The sequence below is a fragment of the Vanessa cardui genome, chromosome 14 (genome assembly GCF_905220365.1).
Source record: "Vanessa cardui chromosome 14, ilVanCard2.1, whole genome shotgun sequence".
NCBI lineage: Eukaryota > Metazoa > Arthropoda > Insecta > Lepidoptera > Nymphalidae > Vanessa > Vanessa cardui.
The window spans coordinates 4245882-4261062 of NC_061136.1; the positions used below are offsets into that span (position 1 = coordinate 4245882).

The 15181-nt window shown below is 32.1% G+C and overlaps 1 protein-coding gene across 8 annotated transcripts in view; it reads right to left on the reverse strand.

Moving 5' to 3' along the window:
- Nucleotides 1-3219: 3219 nt before the first annotated feature.
- The window catches only part of LOC124535062 (peripheral plasma membrane protein CASK), a 311619-nt gene continuing 299657 nt past the window's right edge, over nt 3220-15181 (reverse strand). For 3 of the 8 annotated variants that reach the window (XM_047111099.1, XM_047111098.1, XM_047111097.1), the window contains 14 exons: nt 12614-12802; nt 11500-11664; nt 10559-10627; nt 10162-10191; nt 9519-9617; nt 9260-9398; nt 8439-8441; nt 7767-7811; nt 7010-7129; nt 6439-6549; nt 5436-5543; nt 4894-5069; nt 3428-3717; nt 3220-3362 (listed from right to left, as the gene is read on the reverse strand). In XM_047111099.1, the coding sequence (XP_046967055.1) occupies nt 3538-3717; nt 4894-5069; nt 5436-5543; nt 6439-6549; nt 7010-7129; nt 7767-7811; nt 8439-8441; nt 9260-9398; nt 9519-9617; nt 10162-10191; nt 10559-10627; nt 11500-11664; nt 12614-12802 (1434 nt within the window). In that variant the 3' untranslated portion in view covers nt 3220-3362; nt 3428-3537. The remainder of the gene's footprint in view (nt 3363-3427; nt 3718-4893; nt 5070-5435; nt 5544-6438; nt 6550-7009; nt 7130-7766; nt 7812-8438; nt 8442-9259; nt 9399-9518; nt 9618-10161; nt 10192-10558; nt 10628-11499; nt 11665-12613; nt 12803-15181) is intronic. The other 5 variants (XM_047111101.1, XM_047111100.1, XM_047111102.1 and 2 more) reach the window with 5 other exon arrangements.

Sequence of the window (15181 nt, forward strand, 5' to 3'; positions counted from 1 at the left end):
ATGTATATATAATTGAAAATACTCTTATTATTAATAATATAACTATTACATACATAGATAAACTCTCACTCATTCATATATGAGTAGCACTAACAGAGAAAAATGAATTTTATCTTCTATTCTATCCGTCATATTAATTAACGTCACATTCTTACATAAATATTCAATTGTAAGAATGTGACAATACATGTATAACACATTGGTGCCGATTATTTCATATACGGCTTCGTAACCAAAACGTCAGGATTGTCATAATTGCTATTCTTTTTAACCTCGCAGGTGTGAAAGAGATAGTAATATTTTATACTCCCGTGAAATTGATTTAGTTAAGATTTGAGTACAAATAGACCGATACCAATGTGTTTATTATTAAGACGGTATACAGTTCAACAAATTAGTCTATGACTACTAAAATTAAAATCTATGAAACACAAACCTTTTCAAGACGATAAATCTATGATACGTGTGTGTAAACATTGTAACATGCTTTGCATTAAATTAATATTTTCTATTCAACATTTAAAAGAAAAATAAGTACATATGTCATACATATTGATAAATAGTATTTTATATAATTACTTCTTCATAATATTAAATATTCATATTTTTTTTTTCAAATAAATAAATACCTAACATTTCAAATATTGGGAATGAATTGTCTAAGTAAATAAAATTTATTTATACTAGATATAATTTGTTTCATATTTCATATATTTGTTGCTATAAAATAATATATGTATAAGCGATATATGAATGACGGAATCTCTAGATTACTTACCGTCTGTTTTAATTGAAATATAATGCAATAAAGTAATCGCAATTGCATATTTAAACTAAAATAAATTATTTTTTAATATGGCAATACTATCCAAAGTCAAACCAGTGCTACTCGCACGCCATTACGTCACACACCTATTAATAAATTCATGTATAATATATTAATTATAACTATATTAAATCTTACCTGACTCCTTACATTATGAAACATTTTAAGATTTGAAAACATTATTTTTAACAAATATGTAAAGAAACTGTATAGCTATAGTTAATTATTATTTATTGACTATTAGTGAATTGTTTCGACTATTAGTGGTCTAATAGTGACAATTTAAAATGATAACTACAAAAAGGAAACAATTTTATAACCATTTTTCACGAATAACAGAAGGAAATTTTCAAGTGCGAGTATTCGAACGCATAAATAAATTATGAGAAAAACTTGGTTAAGTGCAAACTAAAAAAAGGTTTCATATTTATTGCTTATGTCATTTTTCTGAGTAGTTGGATTACTACATTGAGCAAACAAGGTAAAATACCCGCACTTTAAATTTCAAATAAATTGTAATCTTTTTTTCTTCTGACCTTACCCCCTAAAACTACTTAAAGTAACAATAGTGAAAGTGAATTATATAGTAAAATTCAGCTACAAGGTAGTATCTTTACAGGAATGCAAATGTGCAAAAGGCGAGAATTTTAATAAATATTCAAATAGGCGACCAAAACCTTAAAAAAAACAACCTAATTTTGAATTTTTGTTATGTCAATATTTAATAAAACATTTTCAATTTTTTTTACTTGTTATCATAACCGTAAAATATAGTAACTCTTACAAAAATCCAAGAAGCGTTGCAGTTGATCGCCGTATTGAAATAACAAATTTAGTTAAAAAGATTACGTTATCAAGGAAAGGGAAATGAATGAAATTATATTTAATATTAAAACGAAATTCATAAATAACCAATACCATCTAAAATCAAAGATTATTACTCCAAAGATGTCAACAACTTATATATATTTCCCGTTGGAATATCAGGGAAAAGTCAATTGAAATATAATAAACAAGACATACATAAGTTTAAACAAAAGCGATACACTACAATGTTTTTGCGACCCTGTGACTTCTAAAAACCTGTGATATAATTAGTCAAAAAGTTTCCCAACTAAGAAACAATACATATATTTTTTAATTTAATTTTTCACACAGTTAACACTATCATATTTCAGTGTTGCCATTAAATATTACAATTAATCATTACACTTGTTATAACTCATTAATAATTGTTATAATAAGGTATCTAGTTTTTTTATTTGTATTCTGTTAATAAGTTGAGATTAAGAGTCACGTGACATTTCAAAGGTCTAAATTAAATTGACGTATTTTTTTTAATATTGTATCTCAGTTGGACAACGTTATCGTTACTTATAATAGGATAGATCTTACAATTAAATATTGAAGGTAACATTTGAGCTACAGTACACTCTAAAGAGTTATATTATTCCATTATTCCCTCCTTGTAAATTACCTACTAATGTATAATTATGTACATTGTTCTAAAAATCATGAAACAGTGTGATGAATTATCTGTGATACCAGTCATTATTTGGCACAAAGTGTTTTGAGCGGTATTGCACCAAATTAAGACTCAACTGTTACGCAAATAATAATCAAAGAACAATAAATTAACATCATATAAATAATCCATTAAATAATAAACGATGTTTTATCACAAAATATATAAATACTTTTTTGGTTAAGTAACAAATAAAAAAGGTCTTTTAACATGCTTTCTGTACTAATATAAGCCCATGCCCGTTTTTAATGAACATACCCTTAATAATTATGGATTTTTAAATTATACATTTTTTTTTTGTTACAATAATTCGAAAGACTTTTCCAATGTGCCAGCGTGCCAATTATTTAAAGTGTGATAAGTTCCTATAACTTGTGACGAAAAATTTCACACCTCTATTTTTTTTTAAACATCGTTGTATTTTCATGTTTAATGTTCCATTTTTAAATTTTAATCCTTCGGTCAAAATTTGTCTTATGAAATAGACTTTATCATTTACTAAAAAAAAAACAACATTTCTATTGCGTATTATAAAATATGGTACTAAATATTACACTTGAATTTGTACCTTAATAGACAATTATAAAATCTATTTTAGCTTAAAACAATTGCTAATCGTCATGTCGATGTATTATTTTGGTATTCAAATAAAAACACTGTGATATGAATATTATTCCAATGTATCAAAAGAAGAAAAAATACACTTACAACACAAAATGACAAAGGGCATAAGTCAAACAATCGAAGTTAAGACGGCCATTCAAAATAGATCTCTTTGATTAGGCAATAAGATTTATTTCAGATCGACATTACAGTCTCTAGATTAATTAATCATCCATTGTAATAAAATGATTTAAAATGATACAACAAAAATGCCGATACATTTCAAATGAAACTCTATTATAAAAACATAAAGTCTGATTAGATTGCCATTGAGATGCACTTGAGTCATTTTAAATCTGACACATGAGACGACGAATAAATACGAAAATGAAAATGTACTTAAATCCAAAGTCCAAAATGTAACAATCGACATATCGATACGTTCAAAACGAAACTGTAAGGTTTTCGGTAAGTCCAAAATGTAACAATCGACATATCGATACGTTAAAAAAGAAACTGTAAGGTTATGGGTATAAAGTCTATTTCAGAACGGCGTTATGACTTACAGATAGCAGTCGGTAGGTCAATACACCCAGGAGACGGGCACCCACTGCGGCGAGGAGCGCATCCTCGCGAGCGCGGCCTCGAGTTGCGCCAGCGTGTCGTCGATGTCGTTGTTGACGATGGACATGTCGAAGTAGTGCCCGTACGTCCGACGCAGCTGGTCCGATTCCCGGGCCAGTACCTCCAGAGACCCATCGTACTGGGACATACATTAAAAAAAAATCAGCACACCCACATACATAGAACAGTCAAAATAAGAAAACCTTCGTCAAAATTAATTCCTATATCAAGTCTTAAGCCCTTTTGAATCTAAACATCAAATCATTGTTACGCAATATGTCATTCTGGATCGGTGAAGCAGATTATCGCTCTTACTGAGCACACGAAAATAGATCTTAAGGCGAACCTTTTCTTACCGCGACTGTACATATATGTATGCTGATATACATATGGAATCATATTTAAATTTTAGTGATAATGTTTACACATAAACTAATAGTACATAACCAAGTCTCTTGAAAGGTGCTTTACAATTTAGTAAAAAAAAATTTCAAAAAATCAATAATAATTTATTGGAGTATGACTTACAAACCTTTGTTTCGTATAACATTGGAGCTAGTAAGGGTGATATTAATCACCAAGAGAAGGTCGATTAAGAATCCCATTGAACCCCATCCCATTAAAAAGTTCGAAATGGTGACAGTATTAACTGGTTGAATATTAATGTAGATCGGCAAAATGAACCAAGACGTCTCGTGTTGAGAACATTTTACCAATAGGCTATTTGACAATGCGAAAAATAAATTGTGAATTATTGTAGTCAGTGTATATTATGAGTTTAAAAATGGTTATTTACTAACGAAAGTTGAAAATAATACTAATATTTATAGATTTTTGAATAAATTATATTCAAAAAACCATAAATAAAAATTCATTTTTTCAAACGTTTGTCACGTGATACAAAACGCTCCTGATTGGCCGGGCTTACGATGAAGTCACTTTCTTGTAAACCTTGCTTTTCTACTATATGTACCACAGATTAAAATACAAGAAAGTGAGGTCACCGACCCGATTGCAGCGCTATATGGTCCAAGTAGTGTTTTTGCGCGCAATTTAAATATGGAATTTTTAATATGATATTTTTCGGCAAATATGTACTAGAAATAAAAAAAACGACTTTTCCTGGGTACCTTAACTTCTACTAAATAATATAAAATGGATTTTAAAAACCAGTCAAGTAGCCTATTATGTAAAATCTTGGAACATCGCTGAGACAACAGGTGTCTTAAAAATAACACTATTTGCTTTTCAATGTTCGTTGTATATGCTATGTATTATATTGGCAATATCAATAGAGAAACTAGGGTTTACTCACATCAGCAACGTTGTTCAAAGAGGGCGCAGCGACGAACACGACGTAGGGCGCGAATTCTGCAGTGCGTAAGATCTTCAGCGCCTGAGGCTCCACGTCCAGAATGGCGATACGGCGCTCCGAGTGGATGCGACGGATAGTCTCCAGTTTGGTTCCGTACATCGCGTCTTCGTGAGTTCCTGAAACATGAGCAATTATTTGAATTATTTTTCAATTGCCACTAGCGACCGCCCCTCCCCCCCGACATCACACGAGCGGACGTAAGTTTTTTTTTAATATTTTCCCTTTTACTTATATTGTTTATTTTTTTCGACACGTCTAACATTTGTCGTTCTATTTCAACTTATTTACAAAAATACCTTAGTAAATTATATACCTAAGCCCTCCTTATGAATCTCTGTGGCTATTAGTGATAACCGCATGAAAATCCGTTCAGTAGTTTTAGAGATTATCGCGAACATACAGATAAACTGACGCGGACGCGACTTTGTTTTATATGTCGTGATAATAAATATAACGCATAATAAAACTTGTGAAGTACATACCGTATTCTAAATATTCATTAGCAGCGATATCAGCCATCATTTCATCGTGTGTTACGAAGTAGTAGTGTCTACCGTTTTCTTCGTCGGTACGAGGTGGTCTAGTCGTATCTGAAAAAATAAATAAAAACAAAATGATTAAACCATTGATATTTAGTTCAAAAATCAAATAAATCTAAATATACTTTTTTCAAGTAGGCTTTTACAAGCACTTCTAAATCGTGATTCAACAACTAAATCAAGTGAAACTACCACCGGTTCTGAGAGTATATTCTACCGAGAAGAACCAGCAAGAAAACCCAGTAGTCACTGTTTTCAATGTTTAAAAATACAATCATGTTAGTTAATTACAATATATATATGCATGTAATACATCCCGCCTGGAAGTTAACAAGTATTAATTCCACTTTTTTTTCCGTCTGTATAAAATCTTGTACTGAATAATATACCTTCTTTACCAATGTATTGTTTACAAATGATTTAAATTTAAAAATCGGCATAGCTTAAAATGTCTGTGGAATTTTAATATATCAAATCATAATAAACTTTAATCAAGAAGGCTTTTACAAGCACTTTTGAATCGTCATTTTACAATTAAGTGAAACTATCACCGGTTCGGAAAGTAGATTCTACCGAGAAGAACTGGCAAGAAACTCAGTAGTTACTCTTTTTTAACATTTAAAAATACAAAGTAATGTTAGTTAAATACAATTATTTAAATTAATATTTCCTGCTTGGAAGTCAACAGGTATTAGCTCCACGCTTTTTTATCATCTATAAAATCTTATATTTAATAATATGCTTTTTCTACCAATTTACTTTTTACAAACGATTTTAATTTACTAAATGGCAAAGTTAAAAATGTCTGCGGAATTTTATTATGGAAACGGATACCTTGCCCCAAGAAGGATTTATTGACTTTGCGATGTTCATGACATAATAGGCATAAGGCAGCAGCCATAACTTTGATTTGTTCTCAGAGAAAATTTGTCCAAAAAGAACTCACGTGGTATGGGATAGGCATATTGGTCGGGATGACGCGCGATGAGCGTATTCTTGATATGACGACGACCGACTCCATGTGCACCCAAGAGCACAATGGTTTTTCGTTGGAAAGCTGAAATTACATATAAAATATTACTTAGTAAAAAATAAAGTGCTAATCGAGATTCGTATAAGTTATACAATAACAAAAAAACAACAACAGCCTGTAAATTTCCCACAGCTGGGCTAAGGCCTCCTCTCCCCTTGAGGAGAAGGCTTTGAACATATTCCATCACGCTGTTCCAATGAGCGTTGGTGAAATACGTATGTGACTGAATTTCAATGAAATTATACACAGGCAGGTTTCTTCACCATGTTTTCCTTTAACGCCGATCACGAGATGAATTATAAGCACAAATTAATCCCGCGATCATAGGTTAAGATGTACGCGTTGTAACCACTGGGCCATCTCGGCTCTTTTCGTGTATAATTTTATGGAATATTTCAAATATATATTTTGCTTGATTCTATATGATCTACAAAACCGTATGATACTTGAGATTTATTAAAAGGGAAAAATGATTGAAACTCACAAGGAAGTTTAACGACTTCTTCATAAGTAACAACGTCGAGCTGATCAAAGACGGCATTGTGTTTCGCCAAATATTTATCCTTGGCTTGCTTTTTCTTTCTTCCAAATATCGAACAATTGACTGTAACAAATAAAAAAAACATAATACGTTAGAAAATATCCGATAAAATCCACTTCGATACAATATTATTATAAAAATTATAAGAAAACTACTTTTGACTAATATCGATTTGTAATTTGTAAATATTCTTGAAACATAACCATTCAACAGTCAATTTAATTTTTAATTAAATAAAATTAAAAGCTGACAACATCAGGTAAGTTGCCAAAATTTTCAAATGTCGAATGAATAAATTATCATCAATATATTATTACGAAATAGCAGTCTATACAAACTCTGATAACTCATGATCTAAGGATGTACGGTCAGATTAAGAAAATCTTCGTCAGTATTCAAATTCATTCCTTTATCAAGTTTTAAATTCTTAGAACCTTTTGAATCTAAACATCAAATCATTGCGACGCAATACGTCATTCTCAATCGGTGAAGCAGATTATCACTCATAGTGAGCACACGAAAATAGATCTTAAGTTGACGAAGCTTTTCTTACCGCGACTGTACTGCCTAAATATTATCAACGAAATACAACACACTACTAATACAATTACTGTTATAAGTACTGGTAAGCACAAAAATTTCTCGAATTCGAACAAAACGACGATCAGCAAATTCTCTATGCATTATTCAAATATTTTACCTGTATTTTCGCATCCATCGGTATGCGAGACGCAGCCTTCAGCTCCTAGCCGCACAAAATTACAACACGTTCATGCAAACGAAACTCGCAATGGAATGGAATATGAGGGCCGCTACGTACATAGGGCACACGTTGGGGTATGCTTAGCCAATGGGTCTAAATATTTACTTACACAATACTAATATACATTTTTACGATACTAGGTTCATAATAGTAAGCGATGTTCATTGTGAACTCAAATGTGTACGTGTATAGATGAAAATATTAGTGAAATTTTATTTACACAATTTGATAAAAAGTAGACTTAACATTTTCATTATAAATAACAATGATAATGAATCATGGAATACTTTTTAAAAGATTAAACAAGTCTTATAAAATTAATGAAACAAAACTATGTAGACATTTGACTAAGCAAATCCCAAAACACAAGATAATTACATTATGGAACAAACTCCCCCGAATTTTTGACAAATTGACAATACCTTAATATTACAACGTTAACATTTTATCTACACATTTCATACTTCGTACCTAACTAGGGACCAACGGTTTCAATAAATCATCAGGACTGACATGACTAATACCATGCATATTTAGGGTTTTATGACGTCATAATCATTTACACCGGGAGCTTGTGTAAGTTGCGTAATAAATGAAAACTTTACATACCGACTGTTGATTCGTCCATATACGTTAATGTTTGAAAGGAAAATATGAAATGTTAATATTTTGAAACAGTTTAATATGACGATGAAACTAATATCCATCAAACATAAATCTAAAGTTGCAAATATTAAAAATTAAAATTTTACTCGTAGGTAATATAAAAATTGAAACTGTGAAGTGCAGCGAAGATACAATACTTTTAAAAGAATTTACGTCCTATACAAACACTGCTATAGCAAGCGTTCCTCTAAGAAGAATCAGACAAGATGATTATTATTATTTTTAATAACTATTCCATCCTAAAACAACACAAAGGAGCTAGAAAATTAATGCTTAAAGTTTTAATTAAAGTATACACACCGTACACGAAATTCGAAATGAATTGAAAACAGATCAGGCAATTTATGTTATAACAAAAATAATCTTAACAGCACCCTCAATGAAAACTGAATACAAAAAAACATTTGACCAAAATCAATCAAAGATTCGCTTTTTAGTAAGTGATTTTCTGATCTATTAATCACCATACTTGCCAATTTCGGTAGAACAATACATTGTACTCAGATTTCTATTAGCCTTAATGGAACATTTGCTGATGAAATGTTCCCAACGGTTATACACAAAAACTAATTGCAAAATGGCCAGACAGTTATCGTTAGAAGTAATTCTGGCAATACTAATTTTGCGTGAAATAATCGAAAACGTTTTAACAATTATCAATTTTGTGTCTGACCATAGTAAACTGGCACCAAGCAACACCATATTCTCCTAGTTTAGCAAAAACACACAATTTTAAGGCATATAATTATTTGAAAATAAGAAACCTTGATCCGTATTAGATCTTTCCGCTGCTGCACAAGCTGCCCTCCATTCCTGGAGTTCTGGGCTTGGAATGAGACCAGCGGATCCTCCTGAGGCATCTTTCCTAGCTTGCCACCAATGAGAATCATCTTTGCTTATTATCTGAAATTAACAACGATCTTTCCATCAGAACAAAAATCTTATCTTAAATATAGAAATCAACTACCGAAGGCACTGTACTAACTTACATTCTGTGTAAGTAAATTCTAGTTTATTAAGTACCTGCAATATGTCTCCGGTGTTAAAGGCTATGCCTGCTTGTGCACAAGGTATGAGCTCATCTTCCAGAGGATCATAGTCGAATTGTGCTCTTACGAATATCTGAAAGTATTTATTTTATTCTATTACTCCAGTTCCACAGAAGACGCCGCTATTACTGAAATTTCCTTAATGATTTTTCGTAATAATGAAAATATTTAAAATTAGCCATACTGACATCAATATACCAACATACAAACTAGTTAATAAAATTACAATACTTTTACTTTTAATTAAATCAATTACTCTATTATCTAAATTTTGCAAAGATGCGAATTATAATTATTCATTTATGGATGTTCTAAACTAATATCTGTATGCAGAATATATGATGAGGTTAATAATTATGAATATGATTTAGCTAGAATTAATGCATGAATCTCGTCAGTAGTTCGGATGAATTTGATAACAAGGATGATGTAATGATATAATGAAGCAATGTTAAAGAACAACAAGCGCACAGAAACGAAGGAACTCGAGGACGCGTAGCCATGCCCGGATGAGAACAATAAAACACAAAACAACGTAAACGAAAACAATTGAAAACAAAATATGATAAAACAAAACACAACATAAAGTAGCAACGGCTCTGGTAATCGCTACTTACTAGCACGGGCGAAGGCTTTATCCGGAATAGCTAGTTAGAAGAAAATAAAAAAAGATCGTTTTAGTTACATTTTTATTCACAACCAGTATGATGCTTTAAGGACAAGCAGTTATTGGTTATTTATGTGCGCTTGCCGACTTTTGAATCAACTACTTTTTTTTTATTATTAGTTCTCAAAACCACGCATTAGTGCCACACAACTATTTGAAATAAATATTAGAAACTACATTAAACACACTTTTATTTCTAGTATTAATAAAGTTGCCTTCTTTAAATAAACTTTTAGCAAAATGCACAGCATTCCTAGAACACAGAGACTTGAGGGTTGCCAAGAGCACTATTAGTAATTAATTAATTTCAATATTGGAAATAGTATAAATATATGTTAGTATGTTACCTCACAAGGAGGTGGAGCTGATCGATACGACGGTACTATCTTGAACGTCACTGAGCCGCGAGCCTCCCGCTGCAAGACGTTTAAATTTGTTAGAAAAATACAAAACAACATAAAATTTCCGAGTAAACAGCCTGTAAGACTGCAGATTCCGAGGTCCTAAAGTACAGGTACATCAAACACTTCTACTTATAAATTAGAACAAATAATACGACATAGCTGTTTATCATCGTCAATTTACAAAAACCGAATTGTTTCTGAAAAATAGTTGCAAGAAAATGTTAAAATTGAACTAAATTGACTCGAATCAGAATTCAAACACAGGATATAATAGGAGGAATATAAGATAGCCCCAAAACCAACAAGGCCGATAAAAAAATCATATACATTATCTAAAGAGCAGGTTATATGTTTTTGATTATAAACTGTAGTCTAAGGAGACATGCTACTTGAAATAATCTATATATCTATAATTTACAGCATAGACTGATGATGTTCTATCACCCTAACTCATTCCATCCACGGTAGTCATCCTCAAGAGAGAGGATCGTTTCGGAGCACGGTAGTGTAAACACTGGTAAATTCCAGAATTCCTGGCAGGCTTCTACCTAGAATTGCTTATTAGAAAAACCAATAGCTGTTTTACAGTTCAACGGGATGAGTAAACCCAAGACCTTAAGTTTTAAAGCCTCTCTGTTAGTTTTTTGAATTGGTAGCTACTATACCAAAAAGGCAGTGAGTTCTACGCCACATACTAAACATACATACTAATATTACTAATGCGAAACTCTTTATGTTACTTCTTCACGCCTCAATCGCTGAACCGATTTAGGTGAAATTTTGTGAGTACACAATTTGAGTGTAAAATGTGTTTTGTAGGTAAAGTTTTACAGAATTCACGGTAAAATCGCAGATGCGACTAATTAACTATAATGTCTTCATACCAGCATCCTTTGAAGTTGTGCAACAGACTGATTAGCGACGGGCGTCCCGTTGATTTCCTTGATCTCATCGCCAACGTGCAATGTAGCTTGTCTGTGGATCATGCCACCGTGCATAATGCGTGCCACGATGCACCGACCGTCATCTGCTAGCTTCAACGTTATACCCTGGAATATATATCTGATTTATGGTATTTATTTATTGGTGATAGTATTCAATTTATTGACCATCATTGACTTTGGAATTTTGATTTTTAAGTATATCTGATTTAAGTACATTGACTATAAAGTCTAAGATTTCAAATTCAAACGGTTTTTTCAAGTATATGATAACCCGAGTAGAAAGGTTTTCAAATATTTGTCATAGAAAATCATTCATAAATGATCAAGCAATAAATAATAAAGAAAAAAGAAACGACGACTTCAAAATTAGAAAGTAGTCAACTAAAAGTAATAAATATATCAGTATAAACAATGTTACAGACACACATGTCAAACTGATAACTTCCTTTTTTAGATTTCGGTTAAAAAACAGTATTTCACAAAAAGCTTTTTTTTTAAATCCATGCGCTAAAACGTTTAAAAAACATTATTGTTTGTTAAATTGTACTGTCATCAGCGACAAATGTGTATGCAAATTTTTAGCACAATTGTATGATTCCATATTTAGTTGCAATGTGTGACTGAAATTTAATATCCGGCAAAGTTAAAAAAAATAACAAGCGACCGAAACATATTATATGAAGAGTAGGTAACTCGCACGAGTCATTTAAACCTTTGATATATAAAAAAATCTTTAACTTAAACTACTTGGTGGAAGGGTTTTTTTTCTGCAAGCCTGTCTCGGTAGGTACCACCCACTCATCAGTTATTCTACCGCCAAATAACAGTACTCAGTATTGTTGTGTTCCGGTTAGAAGGGTGAGTGAGCCAGTGTAACTACAGGCACAAGTGACATAACATCCTAGTTCCTAAGGTTGGTGGCGCATTGGCGATGAAAGGAATGGTTAATGTTCCTAACAGCGCCCTTGTCTCATGTGCTCGTTCGTCAATCAATAGCTTCAAAAATAAAAAATAAAATTAAAAAATTAAACATTCGTCAAAAATGATCTTTTACCATGGGTTCATCGGTGTTCTTCTGGAACTGTACGAGGCGCACTCTGGTCACGTTTTCAAACTCGGGTTCAGTGTCGTCCTCCTCTTCGGTCGGAGGCTGAGCTCTGCCGTTGACGGGAGGCGGAGAGGCCCGCAGCGACTCTTCGCCGTACACCTCACGCGCGACCACATCGTGTGCTTGTAGTAGGGCCTGTTTAAAAAAAAAAACAAACAATTATTAATTTATTTTTGTCAACACCCAATCGGAAATCGGCGCGAGTTCATAACCAGGAAAACATCAGAAATTTCTATATACATAATATAATAAAGTAATGTTAGTCAGTCAAGAAAAATATCATGAAACACTCATAAATATGTCGGCTATGATTTCTATTCAGTTAGTTATATTATATTACATACATATATAATTTATTTATTTTAAATGTTGAAAAACAGTACTAGTGTTTTTGCCGGTTCTTCTCGGTAGAATCAACTTTCCGAACCGATGATAGCTTCACTTAATAAAGTTGTTAAATGACGATTCAAAAGTACTTGTAAAAGCCTACTTGAATAAAGTATATTTTGAGTACACATTTTGTGTGATCTACTAACTGATTATAATCGGATGATCGTGGAATTTAGACTGCTACTTTTATTTTACTTTTGCAAAACTTTTAGACTTTTCTTATAACTTCTAATAATGGAACGAACTCATTTTTTAATGTCGGTATAGTCTGAACTCTACAATCACTCTACACATAAAAATGAGCGATAAAGAAACTAAAATACAAAAACTGGCATTTAAGGTATGACTGAAAATTATATTTAACGAGCACGTTTGCTAAATTCGCAATACAGAAAACGGCACGAGTATTCCCTCTAGAGCTTCGAATATTGCGGCTATCCCTTAATTCGCGAAATGTTCTATCCGAAACATTCGACAAAATCTGGAAAATCACTGTAGATTGATGGGAAAGTCGATAAATCGATTATCGCCGGATTGCTGTTTGCCTGTAATAATAGGATTGATCAAGTATTTGGAAGGGTGTTATGCAATTTGCTGTAGCTGACGAATGTTTAAATTCATATGTACCTTTTAATTTGTTACGAGTCGATTTCTTCTGAACTTATGCTATACTTAATATTATAAATGAGAAAATAACTTTGTCTGTCTGGCTGTCGCACTTTCACTACCACACCACTAAACCGAATTTGACGAAATTTGGTATGAACCAAACTGTAACTCTGAGAAAGGACACAGGCTACTTTTTTGCCAAATGCATGACAACCAACCGCTAAATCTTGAGCGAATCTATAAATATGTTATTATATGTTATTTTAGGTCCTTTAACCTAAAAGTAAATAACATATTTATAGTTCCAGATAATTCATTTACGTATTAATTTCAAACTTTAAGTCTTATTTGATATATAAATCCAGACAACGTTATAAAAATGCATATGTTACGACTATTATTATCAAATTCGTATTGACCAATACAAAAAATAGATTACGTCATTCGTTTTACGAGAAGCGCGTTGCTTTGAGACGCGGTCCAAAGAAATTTAATCTAATCGATATTCCAAGTTCTCAAAAGCAAAATGTTGAAATAATTGACACATTGATATAAGGGAATCTCTGCATATTTTATCAGAAGGATTCGTACATACTAGTTGTATTTATAATATTAAACCTTCAAATATCTTTATTGTTTCTATCAAGTACATTTCCATCACTAACGAGTCAATTTCGATCAACAATGGTCTGTGATGCATTTAATGCCAGTCTTTGATCTAGTATGTGATTGGAATCAGAGTCTCGACCATAGGACGTACTCTCTTTGTATTTATCCGAAACCACATTCCCAGTTAATATCACAGAGGTCGGTTTGATTCAATCAAGGTTTCCTTTTACTATACAACCACATGGCGATTGCTTTTTATCACTGATCAAACTAGAATCGAAAGAGCGATAACGTTTATTACTCAGTTGGTTTATAAGCTGTTTAGTATTCGCATTTATCATTAAATTCATTTAGTGCAAGTATAAATCGTTTGGCATTAATTATTATATTTGACGTTTCCGAAATGTTAATTGTCAGCTTTTACGGTGACCGCAAAATTCAATCATGCTTTACTTGAATATTATATAATTTATTCCAGAAAAGTAATAGCTGTGGTTCCGTCGAGGTTTGGTTGAAATTTTCAAGGGGTTATTTTTGTTAGTAACAGCAAAATATTTTAGAAAACTTTAAATATTAAGATACATATCCTGAAAGAAAAGAGTTTACCCTTCCATTCTGCCTAATGAAATGTCGTTTGACATTTCTCATTAGCAATCCATAAGTAAAAACGATTTAAAAAACTAAAGTTATAGCTGTTCTAATGAACGCTGCTGGCAATGAAACTTTGCCAGGTCGATTCGGACAGTTATTTGCAGTTAGCGTTTGCCAAATCGTCGAATAAGTGTGCCTCCAAATGAGGTGAACCATAGTGACGTAGTTTAGCGATTTATCTGAAATCTAAAATTGGGTTAACCAGTCAGCGCGAAAAGTGACGAGTTTCACTGCCATATTTTTCGACTGTATTTT